At 44.7% G+C, this 18373-nt stretch overlaps 1 protein-coding gene across 1 annotated transcript in view; it reads left to right on the forward strand.

Moving 5' to 3' along the window:
• The window catches only part of ARID1B (AT-rich interaction domain 1B), a 434326-nt gene that overhangs the window by 407392 nt on the left and 8561 nt on the right, over positions 1 to 18373 (forward strand). The window contains 6 exon segments of the mRNA XM_055311882.1: positions 415 to 619; positions 5738 to 5876; positions 6091 to 6263; positions 12418 to 12568; positions 14986 to 15082; positions 16978 to 17761. Coding sequence (XP_055167857.1) covers positions 415 to 619; positions 5738 to 5876; positions 6091 to 6263; positions 12418 to 12568; positions 14986 to 15082; positions 16978 to 17761 — 1549 coding nt within the window.

The following is an 18373-nucleotide window of genomic DNA, read 5'->3' on the forward strand; positions in this document are numbered from 1 at the left end:
GCAAAACAGTCATGTTATTGCTTTTTAAATTCGTTTTCAGATGTCCTTTTTTTTTTTCTTTTTTTTTTTTTTTGATTGGAGGTGGGATGGGGGTGAACGGGAGTGTACATTTGCTCGGGGAAGATCGCAGGCTCTGAGCAGCAGCGGCCTGGAAGAGTGAGGCTTTAGAAGGTGCATCAGGCAGAAGAATCTCGACGAGCAGCATTTTATGTAGCTATCAGCAGGTCCCTTAATGGTTTTATAACTGTAAATGCTGTCTCTGCACTACTGAGTGGGAGTAATGAGCATTAGTTAAGAGAGGCAAATGAAAAAAAAAAAAAAGAGTAAACCAAGACATTAAGTGCTTTTTTTGTCTCCTGGCTTTAAACAAGCCACTTTGCTACAAACCAATGATCCTGCCATTTTTTTTGCTAGGTTAATAAAAACAAGAAGTGGCGTGAGCTGGCAACCAACCTAAATGTTGGCACTTCAAGCAGTGCAGCGAGCTCCCTGAAAAAGCAGTATATTCAGTACCTGTTTGCCTTTGAGTGCAAGATCGAGCGCGGGGAGGAGCCCCCGCCGGAAGTCTTCAGCACCACGGACACCAAGAAGCAGCCCAAGCTCCAGCCGCCCTCTCCTGGTAAGTGGCAGCGCTACAATTGTCGCCGGGAAAGGCAGTGGCACCTGCACCCCCCACCCGGCGGGGCGCTGGAGGCCACTAGCCACTTCTGAAAAGGCCACTTCCTGGGCAAGCACACAGAACGCAGGATCTTTGAGGATAAGGGGTGTTTTGTAAGGGAACCCCCGTTGGCAGCGCTTAAGGGAACAGAGAATATAATCTGCGATGTGGCTGTTTGGGCCACTGTGGCCAAGGCACCATTCTCCTGTCTTACCTTCCTTCATCAAAAGAGACTCTGGAAGCCTGAGCTATATACCTTTCTTCCTTCTCCACATATTTAAAAAATATTCCGTCTAACTGTCAAAAACCAGTCGCCCCAGTTACCCCTGTGAATACTTTGGTTCTACCAGAAAACACTGCCCTGAAAGTTTAGCAGCCAGCTTCCACCAGTCCTGCTTCTGTCAAAGACACTCTGCATCATATGGCAGCAAAATGAAATCCGGACTCAGTTTTTAATGTTGTCCTGCCCAGCAAATTCCCACTTGTAGGGAATCCAGCAGACCTGTCATGGTGGAGGTCCCTGCCGCCCTGTTTCTGAGGCCCAGCAGCCAGTTAGCTCAGACCCGAGGTCAAGAGCCTTAAGAATGCTACCTGGAAATAATGCAGTTCACCCACAGTCTCCTGAGCAAAACCAAACCCACGATACCTCCCTCCTCTCCTGTCTCTCCACTCCACCGTGGAGACCCTGCTGTTCTCTCAATTCCCCCGGTAGCCTCTCTTCTACCTGTTAGCATTTCAGATTCCTGAATCACTGTCTTCTACTGAATACAGTATTCTTAGATAGGAAGAGACGTTCATCACCCATAGATCTGGGTGGTGACCTCACACAAGTTAAATCCAGCTGTCTTCTTGCCTGGCCACATCCAAGCCCTGTGATGGTCAGCACTTAGCCTCACTGTCCTGCATACAGGATGGGACTGACAATTCCTGCCGCTTCCTAACACACAAGATTGTTCTGGGATCAAATGCCAGTATTTCTTAGGTACTTACAATGTACCAGGCTCCTTCTTAAGTGCTCTACCATTTAATCTTTACATCACCCCTATGGTGCACATACTGTCTCAAAGTCCATGAGAAAACTAACACACAAGATCTAAGTAACTGTCCCCAAATCTCATTGCTAAGTGAGTGGCACCTAGCTCGAGCATTATGCCTGGACCTACTGTATTCCTCTGCCTGTGTCTGAAGTGGCATTATAATAGGGAAACCTTCCACGCGTAGAAGAAGGTGTCTGTGATCCAAAGAAAGAAGTTGTTTTCTCCTTGTTTCTCTGCTGTCTGGATGGCAATCTAGTACCTACGGTCACTAATCAAGAGATCACACATAAATACTTCTTAGGGCCAAGATGCGCTTGTAGGGAATATACCTGGGTTATATATTTAGACCCGTCAGTTCAAAACACAATTAGAAATGCTCTCTCAGCCCCACCCTTAAGGATTTGAGCCTTTGCAGTTCTGGTTTACCTTAAAACTGTGAAATCTAATTTTAAAAGTCTCACAACATTACATTCAGTTCACAGGGTAAAACAAGCTGCCTGTGAACAGCTCTGAAACTATTTTTCCAAAATAAAAACTCAGTGGGGTGTAGGGACCAAAGTGGCGATGTCTGCAAAGATGTAAAGGTATATTTTATTTGCCAGGAAAAACTCATGTCACTGAATGGGCTGCACTTCTGTATGGAGAATAGCTCTCCCAGTGAGCATCAGCTTCAGTACAAGAAATCCCGCTGAGGTATAGACCCTTCAGAAAGTGGAGGGCCTGTTCTCTCAACAGTCAGCTCTTTCCTTTTTCCCTTTCTTTAAACTACCGTTTTTATGGCAACATTATCGTTTTAACTGCACAAAGGAGCTTGGATTGCAGATGCACTTCTGATAACGCATTTTCCATGGTCCACATGGTCCGGAGTCTTGTGAATCAAGAAGCAGGAGGAGGAGGGTGTCCTGAGCCCAGTCTCCCGGTCAGGGCATGGCCCAGGCGACCTCACGCAGAGCACATGGGGCCAGGCCGCTCTCCACACCCTGCTCATACAGACGGAAGGACTCACAGACTGGCCGGCAGGGGAGTGAGGAACATCAGCCCCAGAACCCATAACCACACTTTTCCCTGACACCCATGAGTCCGTGGCCTCTCTGACACCAGAATAATCATTAGAGAATACGAAATATATTTATTGTCAATGAAGGAAACAAGATTATTCCCCCACCATTTGCCACGTCAGGGTCTCCTACACTACACAATTTTTAAAAATGAATTTTCAGCCAGCATTTGTGTTCTTAGAAGTCCATTCTCCCCCTATGAAGGTAATTATAGTGTATTTCTTATCGACACATCCAAACTAAATGAAAAGATTCCTAAGAAAAGTACTAGATTGCTTTCTAAATGGCCACTCTGAAGCCACCTGAATTCCCAGCTCATTTGGCTACACTAGCGTTGTGTGTCATCCATCTGTATTCCGGTTTCGATCTGGTGTGGCGAGTGTGGACTGAACTTCCTTTCCGCCAGCCTCTGGGAGGTAGAACCCCTCGGCCCGTGATCTGCACCATAGGGACTGTGTGGTTTCTCAAGCCAGAGCTCCATGTTACTGTCTTCCAGTGACTTGGGCGAGTCCATTGAGGGAAGCTCCCAGATGAAACATGGGCAAGGCCTGGGGTACAGTTGCATTTCTGAGGTGCCAGTGGGGATCTCGTTATAATAAGCCTATAAAAGTTCATGGAGTTCTAATGAACAGCTGCAGAAATCACCTCCCCAAGTGGCCTGGGAGGCCTGGAAGCTGGGGTGGGGTAGGGTGGGGGCTGGGTAAAGGGGGGCCAAGGAAGCTCCACATTCAATTAGTAAGTCTGTAACCAAAAACCCATCCATCTTTGCTGGCAGGTGGCTGACTGCATTTCTATTATTAGCTGACAGGTGATGTCACAAAACCTGTCATGGATCCAACTAGGGAATCCTCAGTGGAAGATAAATGAGAAAGAGGTTCAGGTTATAAACAAAGGTGCCCTCTGGGTGACCTCCAGTCACTGTAGACCTGGGACATATCAGCTCTCCTTCCTTCTCCCTGCCCTCCTTCCCAAAACCCCAGCCAGAACTAGGGCACCAGGTTCGTGCTGTGTAAATTATCTTCCCAGCTAGGAGTCTGGCTGTACAGTCTGAAGTGTGTGAATGTACTTAACCTTCAATAACCTTTCCATTGTTTACTTTCGAGTATACATTTGTAGCTTCTGGCAAAAGGTAGGGAGAGCCTACAGAGTGTGCCAGCCTCGTCTATTAATGGAGCTTCAAGAGGTTGTGTTCATTTTTTTTTTCCTGAAAGGAGAGGAAAAAACACTGGCAGAGGGAAGAATTTTTCCTTTTTTTTTTTATTAGCTGTAAATGTGAATACTTGTAAATAAGGGTCATTCTGAAATCACAGCCTGTGAACCATGTTTCCAGGGAAGCCGCACAGGCTGCTGTGGAGTGTGGTCTGTGATTTAAGGAGCACGTTATTTCTCCTGCCAGCTCTGTGGGGCAGTCACATCTGTAGGTTTATCCTTACATATTTATAGAAGACTCCACTTTTTTTCTTTTATTACGATCTACTTATTTAATATGTAGGGTTTCACCAAAATCTGATTTATAAGCATGTGTTACTAAGCTTTTCTTTGGCGATATCTACATTAAAAAGATGATCTACTTTTCAAGCTAGTCTTCCCGGCATCTCTGAGAGCTGCCCTGAGTCACTCTAGTCCCGGGCACCCAGCGTACACCTTGCACAGGAGGCAGGGCCCTGGTGGCCAGGGCTCAAGATTCACTCCCAAGCAGGCCAGGCCCAGGGCTGACCTGATCTCACTGGAGACCTCTGTGTTCCGCTGAGGCTTTCTGACTGGAAGAGCTGGACTAATTTCCACCTCGGGCTCCTTCCCAGCACACTCTGTAATCTCCAGTGATTTGTTGAACCCCATTTCCTCTACAGTTAAATGTGGCTGATGGTAATTGTAGTGAGTGTCGGACACTCCTAGGAAAGGGACTCCAGATAATAACATATACAGTATCATCTTTGACAAGCAGCCAGTAATTTCTGCCATTTGTAACAGTTCTGAAAGCATTTATTATAAACTGCATGAGGGCAGGAATTTTTGTCCTTTTTGTCAGTTTAGGACACTGGTGCATCCAGGAATAGAAAAAAAGCAATATAGTAAGCAATGTAGTAAGCATGTTATTTATTCAATAAGTATTTGTTGAATTAATAAATGTAGGCAGTGTCTATCGGGCACCTCACATGCAAAGGTCAGTGATAAAGCGGGAACCCTTAAAATACTATGTTTTCCAATGAGGTGAGTACTTAAGTTTTAAAAAGATCCGCTCAATACTGAGCTCTGTTATTATAGTGTAATTATAGTTAAAGCCAAATCTCAGGACTCTGATGATGACATTAAAGAACTCCAAAGAGCATGACTTCGGTTTTGTAATAACAAATCTGATTCTAGAGCTCTAAAAATGACTTTATTAATGACATAGCACAGACATTGAGGAGGCATTGAAGTGATATAAGACTCATTACAAATTTGTATCATTGCATTTCAACTTAAACATTTCTCATTGCCTAAGACCTGGTAGTAATTTTTCTGACTTTTTTCCTAAAATAGCACAATAGTCCATCAAATCAGTATACCGAATTTTTCATCCCATTTTTTTCCTTACTCTCAGACATTTAGATTATCTCCATTATAAACAACACTGAAATAAACATTTTTTTCTGCCTAAAGCCTTCTTTTATATTAGATTATTTTCTTGAGATAAATACCCAGGAAAGCAATTACCCAGTCAAGAGGTATAAATATGTTTTATGGCTCACAAATGAAGTATGTTGCCAAATAGATTACTAAAAACAAAACAAAACAAACAACTTTTACAAATTTTCACTATAAACAATATAAGAGCAACTAATTTTACTGTGTCGTTACCAGTAATGGATATTGTTACTATTTCTAATAAGATGGTGTCGTGTTGTCTTTCCTTTTTTTTTTTTTTAATTAGTAGGAAGGATGAGCTTACTTGATAACTTCTCTTTTTTTTTCTTATTTTCTCTTGGTACTACTACTGTCAGCTAACTCAGGATCCTTGCAAGGTCCACAGACCCCCCAGTCAACTGGCAGTAACTCGATGGCAGAGGTTCCAGGTGACCTGAAGCCACCGACCCCAGCCTCCACCCCTCACGGACAGATGACCCCGATGCAAGGTGGAAGGTATGCAAAAGGATCTCTGTGAGCCACATGACATCAGCTTTGTCTGTAAAGAAGAAGTGTGTGTCCTTAATGTTGATTACTACTAGTTTTATTCATGTAATTTTAGGGGATGGTTTTTACATTAAACATTTTCAAGTTAGGCCTATTTTCTGAACAAGCATTTGGAGGCATCTCCTGCTATTTCACGAAGATTTCATTTTTCTTGTCTCTTTAGAAGCAGTACAGTCAGTGTGCACGACCCATTCTCAGATGCCAGTGATTCATCATTCCCAAAACGGAACTCCATGACTCCAAGCACCCCATACCAGCAGGGCATGAGCATGCCTGATGTGATGGGAAGGATGCCCTATGAACCCAACAAAGACCCCTTTGGTGGAATGAGAAAAGGTAAGTGCAGGGAGACCTTTGCTCAGGCTCGGTCCAGAGGGCATTCTTCCCTCTGCCATCCCACAACCAATTCACTTACCCATTCGAGACATATCTGAGTCCCAGCTCCTCAACCTACTAAATTCCCAGCCTTGGGGAAAGTTCGCAGTAGCTCCGTGCCTCAGTTTCCTCATCTAGAAATTGGGATAATAATAGGACCTGCCTAAAGGGTGTGATGAGGCTTAATTGAGTTAATGTACCAAAACCCTGTTGAAGAATGCCTGGCACAGGCAGTGAGCAAGAGTGCTCATGTGGTGCTCCCTAGTGGCGGGGGTGCTAAATAGCATGGGCTGGGCAAGGGCTAGGTACTGGGCAGTATGTTGGCAAATTAGACATAGCTCCTCCTGGAGTTGGCAGGGTCTTGGGGAAACAAACAAAAAAGTAAGTTAAATCACAAAAATATAATTAAATATGGTAGTCGATGGAAAAGAAACAAAAAGGAAGAAAGGACACAAAGTGCAGCAATGTTGGCTGCGGATCATGGAGGTGAGGGCAGGGAAGGCTTTGAGGAAAGGTAGGTTATCTGCTGACCTGAGGAATGAGGAGTCAGAGAAGAGTGTAAAGTGGGGAAGGCCCAGGGCAGGAGCCAGCTTAGTGTGTTTGAGGAGGTGGAAGGCATCTGAGGCACAATGAGCCAGGTAGGGGCAAGCAGGCCAAACTCTGGGAAGCCATGGGCCATTGGAGCCAGAACCTTTCAGCCTTTCTGGGTGTGTGGATGAGTTGGATTTTTACCCTAGCTGAAAGATGTTCTGCAGGAAGTGACATGACTAGGTTTTTTTGTTAATAAATAAATAAATAAATAAATAACTGGTGGGGTGCCTGCGTGGCTCAGTTGGTTAAGCCTTTGGCTAGGGTTGTGATCTCAGGTTCCTGGGATCAAGCTCCCCCCCCCCCCCAATCAGGCTCCCTGCTCAACAGGGAGTCTGTTCCTCCCTCTAACCGCCCCCCACCCCATGTTCTCTCTGGCTCTGTCAAACGAATAAAACCGTATTAATAAATATGTGGCATCTGTGGAGAATGTGTTGGAGGGACATTGTGAGAGTCCAGGGGAGAGATGACAAGGTGCAGTCAGATCCCAGCAGTGAAGAGAGAAGTAGACGCATTGGCTCCGTGGTCTGAACGTAGGAAGAACAGGCTGTGCTGCTGAATTGAATGTGGAGGTGGAGGGGGATGAACCAAGTGATAGGCCCCGAGAGGGCGACGACGTCACTAGCTTGGAGATGCACTAGTGGGATGTGGAGGCTCCCCCGCTAGGGCCTGCGCTGTGGACGGGAGGGAGGGGAACAGAGAGGGACCGCCCAAGGGGACTTTGGGATGTGTGGTGATGATAGGTGGTGGAGTGTCTGTCTGTCTGTCTGCCTGAAGCTAGGCAGAATCTTGGAATGAGGAATCACTTTAGGAAACTAAGCAGAGCAGTGAGATGGAGGAGTGCGGGGTGGGTGAGATCACAGAGAGCATGGGACAGTTCCAACTGACTTAGCAGACACCCAGCAGGGGTCTCCCTTAGGCTGATCTTCCCCATCGTGCACTTGGCCCTGAGAATGACCTGAACCTCTGCCCTTTGGGCTGCTCCACGCCCACTCCCAGTGCTCTTTGGCACTCTTCCAAATGCAGCCGGGCTGTGAAATAGAGGCACGATGTGAATATCATCGAAAAAATACAGAAAAGTAGTGATACTGTTTTTACAGAAGTACTTCTTCTGGGATCCCTTAAACAATAGTACTCCTGTCCCACTTGGGTGTTTGGGATATGCGAATTTCTGGACATACGGTCTTAAGTAGAGAGAAACATAAAGCCCAAAACCATGGTTTTCACAACTAGTATGGACCAGTGAAAAATAAACATGAGTGTTTTCAAAATTTTAAGTATTAGGCATGTATCATTTAATTAAGAAATGAAATTATGTTTAATACAGATATTTCTTATGTAACATTTTAGCTAGCTCTTATACTGAGTAAGATAATCTATAATTTTTCCTTTCAAAAAGTTTTAGAGCTGCCTATTCCAAGTAAGTATTCTGCAGAACATGCAATAAATCCATAAGCTCAGAAATTGAAAAGCCTTGTAAATGTTGGCAGTGGCCATTTTTCTTAGTGGTATGAGATACTAGAACATTTTGTTTAGTGCTGGTGGTGGTTATATCACATTTTAGACTCTGAAAATATGACAGTAACTTGGGTAACATGGTAGTGTTTGGAATCTGGTTTCAGATGTTACGTGAACCATTCTAATATCCCACCTATTTGCTGTACTGGACAACGAGAGTTGCATTGCTTTTGTTTCTATATGCCTACAATTTTTCTTATTATGAAAAATGGGGGATGGGGGATGATTGTGGATTACCTGGTTAGGCACTAGCTGGCTGCATAATGTGTTTTCATCAACAGTGTAAATGATACAGGGGCTCAGAGGGGAGCTCCTTCTCATGTTTCCCCGGGATATTTCAGCTCACCTGCTACCTTACAGGGCTGGTCTATTTAGCACCAAATTAAAGCAAAACACAGAAAATAGATTTTTTCCTTTTTTAAAAAGATGTTATTTATTTGAGAGAAAGAGCACCAGCAGGGGAAAAGGGGAAAAGGGGAGAAGCAGATTCATCACTGAGCTGGAAGCCCAACATGGGGCTCAGTCCCAGGACCTTGGGACCATGACCTGAACCAAAGGCAGATGTTTAACCAGCTGAGCCACTCAGACACTTTGAGCTGTTGATTTTTCACGTAATGACCAGCATCAGGGGAAACTGTGCTCTTCCTTGCTGTTGCTGCCACTGACCTGCAGTGGGGTGATGGAGCAAATGCCAGAGCCTGTCTGAGCCTTGGTGGCCAAAGCAGCCTTGACTGCACCAACCTGCCTTCCCACTAACCTCCGGAATTCATTACTGATTGAAGGATTGATTAATTGCTTACAAGTGAATAACAAGTGAATAGTGATATGTTGGATATCTAAACAGTATACTTTAAATATCTAATATCTTTACACATAATCCTCCTTTTTTTTTATTTTCAGAAGGAGAAAAAGGTGGGGAGCGGCTGAGGGAGAGGGAGAATCCTAAGCAGGTTCCATGCCCAGTGCAGAGCCTGATGTGGGGCTCAGTCTCACGACCCTGAAATCATGACCTGAGCTGAATCCAAGAGTCAGACCTAACTGACTGAGCCACCCAGGCACTCCATCTACTTTTTTTTTTCTATTTTTTTTTTTTAAGATTTTATTTATTTGTTTGAGAGGGAGACAGAGAGGATATGAGCAGTGGGGGAGGGGCAGAAGGAGAGGGAGAAGCAGGCTCCCCACTGAGCAGGGAGCCTGACTCGGGGCTGGATCCCAGGACCCCGGGATCATGACCTGAGCCAAAAGCAGACACTTAACTGACTGAGCCACCCAGACATTCGTACTTTTTCTTTTTGATGCTCTAGTACTGAATGGTTTGTTTCATAATATTTTGCTGTTATAAAAAAGTGGTGCAATGGTTATTGAATGATGCAGCTCTTTTTTCACACCCATAAGAGTATTTCTATGAAATGGATTCCTAAAAGAATAATGGAATCAAGGGATATGATTTTTTTTTTTTTTTTTTTAGTTTACTGAGTATATTTTACTACATAACAAACTACCACAAAAAGTGGCTTTAAGCACCAATGTTTGGTTATATTTCACAGTTCTATGGTGGGTGGGGTGGCTCTTCTTTCCATGTGTTGTATAAGCTGGGACATTGAGGCTGTCATCTGGAAGCCTGATTGAGAACTCTTCCAGAGCTGGGATGTCACTTGAGTGGCTGGTGTCATCCAGAATCTCTATTGGGAACTCACCTGGAACTGTTGCTTAGAGGCCTCCTCCAGGCGCCACCCCATGGAACTTCTTGGGTGCCTCCTGATAGGGTGGATAGGTTACAAGAAGGAGCACTTCAAGAGGACAAGCCCCAGATGCAAGCATATACAACCTTCTGCTGCATCACATTTGCCAGTACCCCATAGGTCAAAGCCAGTCACATGACCAGGCCCAAATTCACTGTGAGCAGGGACTTCATGGGCTGTAAATACCCAGAGATGTGCTTCCTTGGGCGTCACCAAAATAGAGCCCTACCATAGCAGGTATTGACAAAAGTTACACCAATTTAATACTCTTAATGTGAGCATATAAGAGCATGTGGACTCTCACTCCCTTACCCTTACCAGGAATGATTTTTACCAGTCCTTTTAATATTTGCCAATCAGACTGGGGGAGGGAACAGCCTCATAATGGTTTTAACTTGGATTTCTTTAATTATTAGTGAAGTCGCACATTTTTTCATATTTTGATTGGCCACTTAGTTTTCTTTTTTTCTCTGAATGTCCGTTTGTTTGTTTGCCCGCTTTTGTAGTCTGATTGTCTTTTTTTACTGATGAAGAATTTTTTGTGTTTGTAGGAACTAAGCCATTTAGTTTTAATTATCCCCATTAATGTCTGTCTGTCTCTGTTTTTACATTTATAAATTGGAGAGTAACATCAAAACTTCCTCTGCTGCATGGTGACTTGAGTTTGAATAAATTAAAGTATAGGAAAGCACACCACAAAGCACAGTGCATCCCACCCGCGTTCAACTTCATTGTCTGCGCCTCTCTTCCAGCCTAACGAATTCTATCAGTTCACTGAAGTTTAATCAGCTTTTGCTTCATGTAACATAAAAGTAACCTTCCTAGGATGAAGAAAGGTAGTAGTACTGTATATCAATTAAGATTTGCATTAAAATGTTTAATTTGCCCACAGGCAAGTTTCTGGGCTTGACCCAATTTCCTTCAGGCTCTGAGCTGATGCTAATTTGCATATTTGACCTAATTGCCACTCTACGCCCTGGTAGAAATACTTGTATTTCATCCATTCTTGAGTTATTTTTAATTCCCTAGTGGTTTTCTTTATCCTGATTTTGCAGTGAGTCAGTAGATGGACATCCATGTTAAAGTTTTTACTTTTTTTCCCCCTCTAAGTGAGGGAACTAATTTTATTCATATAGTTGGCTCTTGAGTAATACGGGTTTAAGCTACACAGGCCCACCTAAACACAGATTTTTTTTTTCAATAAATAGATGTACAGTACTGTAAATGTATTTTGTCTTAATGATCTTCCTAACATTTTCTTTTCTTTAGCTTTATTGTAAGGATACATGTAACATATGAAATATGTGTTACTTGTGTGCGTTATCAGTAAGGCTTCTAGTCAGCTGTAGCCTAGAAGTAGTTAAGTTTTGGGGGGAGTCCAGAGTTATACGTAGATTTTCACTTTTGTGGGGGTCAGTGCCCCTAACCCCTACATGAAGGGACACCTGTATGTGCATTTCTTTTCCTCACAACTGCTGCATGAGATGACATTACCAACCTTGTTTTATAGACAAGGAATCCAACTCAGAAGTTGGAAACACAGGAAAGGGCCAGTGTTTGTTTTCTACATTACTTTCTAACAAATTACCACGACCTCTCAGCCTGAAGCAGTGTCAGCATAGGATCCCACTTTCCTGGGGACCCTCAGCTCAGAGTCTCCCATTCAGACATCAGGGTGTCGGCCAGGACTGAGCTCATGTGCAGTGCAGGGTCCTCTTCAGAGCTTGTGCAGGTTGTTGGCAGTTTTGGTTCCTTGTAGTAGCAGGACTGAGGTCTCGTCGTAATGACTCATCTGGGATTCACCACCCTTCCTGACGTAGGGCCCTCTCCCCTGCGTGGTGGGTGCTGTTTCAAGGCCAGCAGGAGGGTGTCTCTGACCTCTAGGTGGATTTAAGGGGCACATATGGATAATCTCCCTTTTAGTTGCCTGCCAGTCAGCTAATTGGTAACTTTAGTTACATCTGTGAAATCTCGTTAGTTATATAATGTAATCATGGGAGCAGTATCCCCATCATATTGGTGGGTTCTACTCATACTCAAGGGAAGGAGGAGCTCATCCGAGGCCTGTATGCGGGGTGGGGGGTAGGGATCCTGGGGTCCATCTTGACTCCAGACCGTACACTCTTTGGTTTGTATTGTTGTAGGCATATTAAGAATAAGATAAATGTTGGCAATACTAAGGGTAACAGAAATGACTGGAAGGGCTGTTTGGGCCCCTTGGTCTTTGAAAATGCTTAACTTTATATCTGTTCTTTAAAATGTTGCAGTGCCTGGAAGCAGTGAGCCCTTCATGACTCAAGGACAGATGCCCACTAGCAGTATGCAGGACATGTATAACCAAAGTCCCTCTGGCGCGATGTCCAGCCTGGGCATGGGGCAGCGGCAGCAGTTTCCCTACGGAGCCAGTTATGATCGAAGGTGGGTGTCTTCTAAGGTGACCCTAGGAAGGTTTCCTAGACGCTGCACTCTCCTCACACATACATTCCTGACAACATGTAGAGCCTGCTCTCCTCTGGGCTTAAGGACTCTGTGGGGTGGCTGCCTTCAGCAGATGACCTGATCGGGACCACGGGGAAGGCCTCTTGAGAGCTGGCTGGTCCCAAGCAGCGGTGGGCCTCCCAGCATCAGGGTGCCCTCCTGGGGCAGCCCCTGGCCCCACACCCCCAAACAACACCTCCAGCCTCCTCAGTGGCTCCTCTGGTGTGACCCACCACAAACTCAGGTTCTATGGCCCCACCCCACCCCCTTCCTGCCTGCATCTCTTCCTTCGGGAAAGATTTGTTCATGGGGGCTATGCTGGGCTCCCAGGAGCCTCGGGCTCTCGGTAAGCTCTGGGAAAAGTCTTCCTGGCTTTGGCTTTCCAGCTGTTGCCATTCTTCTCTGTGAAAATTTTAAACAGCAAGAACACTTTGCTCCTTAGAAAACATCTCTGAGGAAAGCCTCCACTGTCTTTCTCCAGATGCTTTTCAGGATGGCATCTGGACATTCAGTAGCAAGCTGGGTTTCGGTGCCCATCCAACTTATTTTTACTAAGATAGAAGGAAAGTTGTTGAAAAGTCTCTGAGAGGTAGCAGAAAAGCGGGTTATGGTAAGCGACTTTCTGTGAAGAGGGCCCCTTAACCTGTCCCCCTGACTTAAATACAGAAGCACTCAGGAACAAAGTCTTTGACATGATGTTTGTGGTTGTTAAAGAAAATGGAGGCACATTAGAAGGCTCTCTTTCTAACTGTAGCCACAGGGTGAGGACAGCCTCGGCTCCGTTCCCTCAGAATCCGGGGTGGTGGTGGTGTTCCTCAGACTCCCTCCTCCAAGCAGCCGACACGTTGGCTGTGGGCGAGGCTTCAGTTGTGAGAGTCGTGAGGTTTCCGCTGGTATAACACAAAGGGGAAGAAAGTTTGAAAATCACTTCCCAAATAAGCTTTCTTTCTGGCATTTTCCATGCACCTGTTTCTTGAGATTACAGAGCCATCACAAGCTTTAATTGATTTGGTACTTGCTAGTAGTTACTAAGAATCCAGACTTCTCGTTCTTAACCCTGGCTGTGGTGTGGTGAATGTTTATTTGCAATGTCTGCATTAATCAGTTACCCATCGTCTTGAGTGTACTGGATCAGGGATTTTATTTAGATTTGTTTTTGAAGATCCAGGAGAGAACCTTTCTTTCTTTCTTTCTTTTTTTTTTTTTTTTTTTTTTTTTTGGCTGAGGAGAAGTTATCCTAGAACATATATTCTTAGAGGAACTCAGGCAGATGTACTGCTCTGTTTCGTCTAGAATGCTTTCTAGAGCTAGTTTACGCCATTTTGGCTCTACCACTTTAGAGTTTACCTTGTTATGCTTCCTGAAGTGTTACTTGTTCAGCTTAAATTTTATCTATGTCAGTTATATTTCTTTCCTCCTAATGTAAGCTTCCTTCTAATTACTAACACCCTTAGCAAACCCTTCCCTTGTATCTGTTTTACCTGCGATGTTCTCAGAATTCATTTATTTTCTTTCTTGTTCTCACTCCTTGACCAGTTTAGGAATATATTCAGTGCAAGCATCTCTTCCTTCCTACAGGATTCAATCGGTATATTAACTTTTATCCCTTTAAACTTCCAATCTGTTGCTCTTTTACACATGCTATTTTTATGGTATTTATAGTTTCTCAATGTAATAGAAGTTGAAAAATAAATGTTCTTCCTTCCCATTTTCAGATTTAATAGGAGCATATTTAAATCAGCCCTGTCACTTTTTTAAGTCCTCTCTTACATTTTTCTATGGCCTCTTAGGGTCATGGGGCTTCAAAATTTTAACGAGTTCTGTTTTTACAATTATTAGCTAACTCAGTATCATTTAGATTAATTGTGGAGTACACTTTTTAAAAATTGAACATTTTGTATTCATAATGAGAAAATAAATAGAGATGTTTTCTGTGATTGTAGAGCTAAGTTCTGGTAGTCCTAGAAATCCTGCTTTGATTCTTAGATTGTTTTTCTTGTCTCTTACTCTCATTAATACCTCCTGTCCTGGTGTTGCATGACGCTCACTACCTGGGTCTGCGTCGGTGGCTGGGTGGGGACTCTCCTCAAAGGCACTGGGTGCCAGCCTGTCCGGCCAGGACTCCTCACACACCTACTAACTAGGAGATTGGCAGCATTCCCAAAATGGGTGTTGCCATCCCTTTAGCTAAAAGTTAAAGTGCTGTTTCTGCTCAGCATGCCTCTGTTGGAAGGTGTGTGCAGTGAAGGAAAGACAAAACCACCGAGGGGTGCAGGATTTCCAGAAATGAACTGTTTATTTCTCTCTTGGCCTGAGGTTCTTTGAAAATGAAGTGTTCTTTGAATGCCTCATTCTAGGCATGAACCTTATGGGCAGCAGTACCCAGGCCAAGGCCCTCCCTCAGGACAGCCGCCATATGGAGGACACCAGCCCGGCCTGTATCCACAGCAGCCGGTGAGTTGGCGAGCGGGCATGCAGTTCTGTGCTTTCTGTTTAAAACTCAAACTTGTATTACTTCAGAAGAGTTTTAGAAAGTTAAAAACAAGTAGCATTTATTGAACAATCCTGATACATATGCTTATGCTAGAAAACATTATTAGGATTTTGAAGTCAGCAGATTTTCGAAAGCTCTTGATGTATGGTATCCTAAAACAAATATATAACATGTTGTAAAAAGTAAAGGACATTCAACCTTGTATGTAATAATCAGCCCAAGTAAAGTATAGTTTAAACATGTGTCTGTTGTATGCATTGTCCTAGCAAATGCCATTTTAGAACAAATTTGTCAATGTTTTAAAGAAGATGTGTAGATAAAAACAATTTAAAAAATTATATACCAATATTGAAAGTTAATCAGCTTTTAAAAAAATAAGATATTGGGATCCCTGGGTGGCGCAGCGGTTTGGCGCCTGCCTTTGGCTCAGGGCGCAATCCTGGAGACCTGGGATCGAATCCCATATCGGGCTCCCGGGTGCATGGAGCCTGCTTCTCCCTCTGCCTATGACTCTGCCTCTCTCTCTCTCTCTCTCTCTCTCTCTCTCTCTCTGTGACTATCATAAATAAATAAATTTAAAAAAATTTTTAAAAAAATAAGATATTAATTACCCCTATATTTTGCCAACATAGGATAGGTTTCTGCTGACTTAACGCAGCCACAGATACTGAATTGTGTAAGATAACTTTGCACTTGTCACTACTGATGCAGAATTTCATGTTATGCTGTGGCTGTTCAGAAGCAGGGATTTCTATTTTTTTTTTTAAGGTGGTATTTATTTAGGGGAGAGAGAGAGAGAGAATAAGTGTGAGGAGGGAGGGGCAGAGGGAGAGGGAGAAGGAGGAAGCAGACTCCCTGCTGAGGGGTGAGCCTGATGCAGGGCTCAATCCCATGAACCCACCCACCTGAGATCAAGACTCAAGCCAAACCCAGCTGGGATACTCCACTGACTGAGCCACCCAGGTGCCCCAGGAATCTGTTGTTTCTAAACCACATTTCAGGTGAAGACCTTAGGTGACATAGAGGGGGTTTTAAACATTCAGTTTTACTGGAGCACGTGTGTACAGTGAACTGTATTATTAAGCCAACTGATCCTAAACAATCTCCAAGTAAGGCGAAAGAACACTAATTATTACATCAGCATCTCTCTCACATTGGGAGGTTCTCACCCTGATCAAGTGCTGGTACTCAGGGTGTCCCCAGGAGGGGAGCCTCATAACACAGGCTACATGGGCCCAGTTGACAGAGCCTGGGACCCATGGGGCTTTCAGGGGAGACTCTGACGTGTACCACTGGAAGTCAGGGTGGGGGCCAAAAGCTGTAGGGTGTCAGATAAGCAGGTCCAGTCTGAGGAGTGGATGCTTGTACAGAGACATTTCTGTAAAGGTAGGCCTAAGAAATCCCTTGAATCCAGGAGCCTTTCAGGCTGGCCCTCGGAAACTCAGGCCATTCCAGTGCGGGTTCTCCTACCTACAGAGGCATCTCTGTGTAGCTCCAGGCCCCCACCCAGCACTGCCCGTGGCAGGGGCACCAAAGCTGTGTCCTCCTGTCATGCAGCCTTGGCAAATGCCAAGGGAAGAAATACAGGAAGAAGAGAGAGGAAGCCTTTCTTTCCCCACAGAAAATTTCAAGCCTGTGCAAACAAATTTTGGAAACCCTCTTTGGAGTCTGTGACATGGCATTATATAATCCTAAAATGGAGTGCATAAATTGTTAGTCCTTAGTTGTTCTAGGAGCTTCCCATATTCATTTTGAAATGAACATTCCACCAGGTAATAACTGTTTTGCATAATTTAAGTGTGTGATTATACCTGTAAAAGCACATCAGTATGATTTGTCTTTATATGGATTTCAGAATTACAAACGCCATATGGACGGCATGTATGGGCCTCCAGCCAAACGCCACGAGGGAGACATGTACAACATGCAGTATGGCAACCAACAGCAAGAGATGTATAACCAGTATGGGAGCTCTTACTCCGGACCAGACAGGAGGCCCATCCAGGGACAGTATCCATACCCCTACAACAGAGAGAGGATGCAGGGCCCCGGGCAAATACAGCCCCACGGGATCCCGCCTCAGATGATGGGTGGTCCGATGCAGTCGTCCTCCAGCGAGGGGCCTCAGCAGAGCATGTGGGCGACACGCAACGATATGCCTTATCCCTACCAGAATAGGCAAGGCCCCGGCGGCCCCGCCCAGGCACCTCCTTATCCAGGCATGAACCGCACGGATGATATGATGGTACCTGATCAAAGGATAAATCACGAGAGCCAGTGGCCTTCTCACGTCAGCCAACGTCAGCCTTATATGTCCTCTCCCGCCTCCATGCAGCCCATCACGCGCCCACCTCAGTCATCCTACCAGACGCCGCCATCACTGCCAAATCACATCTCCAGAGCCCCCAGCCCCGCCTCCTTCCAGCGCTCCCTGGAGAGCCGCATGTCTCCAAGCAAGTCTCCCTTTCTGCCATCTCTGAAGATGCAGAAGGTTCTGCCCACCGTCCCCACGCCCCAGGTCACAGGGCCGCCCCCCCAGCCACCCCCCATCAGAAGGGAGATCACCTTTCCTCCTGGCTCAGTCGAGGCGTCGCAGCCAGTCTTGAAACAAAGGCGGAAGATTACCTCAAAAGATATCGGTAAGCATTCCAGGCTTTGTCCTGAAATGAATCCCGGTTGTGATCTAGAATTTTAATTTTAGTTTAGATATAGCTCTTCTTAATCTCAAAGGGATCAAATTCTTATGACGACAAACTATCGAGACATGTTTTTGTACAGGAGCAAGAGCTGGAAGCTGCTAATCTGAGTTAAGAAACAGTGCCAAAGAGGAGCATGAATTAAAACAGTATTTTTACACATGAGTGTTATTTGTGTGAGAGAGTAGAGCTCCAAGTGAGAGACCAGGGGATCCTCATGACTATATTTTGTACTGCATTTTGAGCTCAAAGATTTGGTCTCAGCCAAGCACTTAATCTCTGCGGTGTGAGCTTAACGGCCAAGAGGCTAATGAAATGCTGAGGTGGCCTGAAAAAATTTGAAGGTGAGCCACTCTGTCATTTTGGTAACACCATACAGACAGTGAGCTTCCCTGGGGCAAAGGAGAAGCCTGCATATGATAAGTAGATAAATATATAGTATGATATACGGAGTTTGATATGTTATGTGTAGAAATGACATGACCCCTATAGCGCTGCTGGATAGGGGCCAAGGAGCTTTTTCAGGTGGATGCTCATGTTTCCTCACTCTGTTCA

Source organism: Nyctereutes procyonoides, unplaced genomic scaffold, assembly GCF_905146905.1.
Source record: "Nyctereutes procyonoides isolate TBG_1078 unplaced genomic scaffold, NYPRO_anot_genome, whole genome shotgun sequence".
Taxonomy (NCBI): domain Eukaryota; kingdom Metazoa; phylum Chordata; class Mammalia; order Carnivora; family Canidae; genus Nyctereutes; species Nyctereutes procyonoides.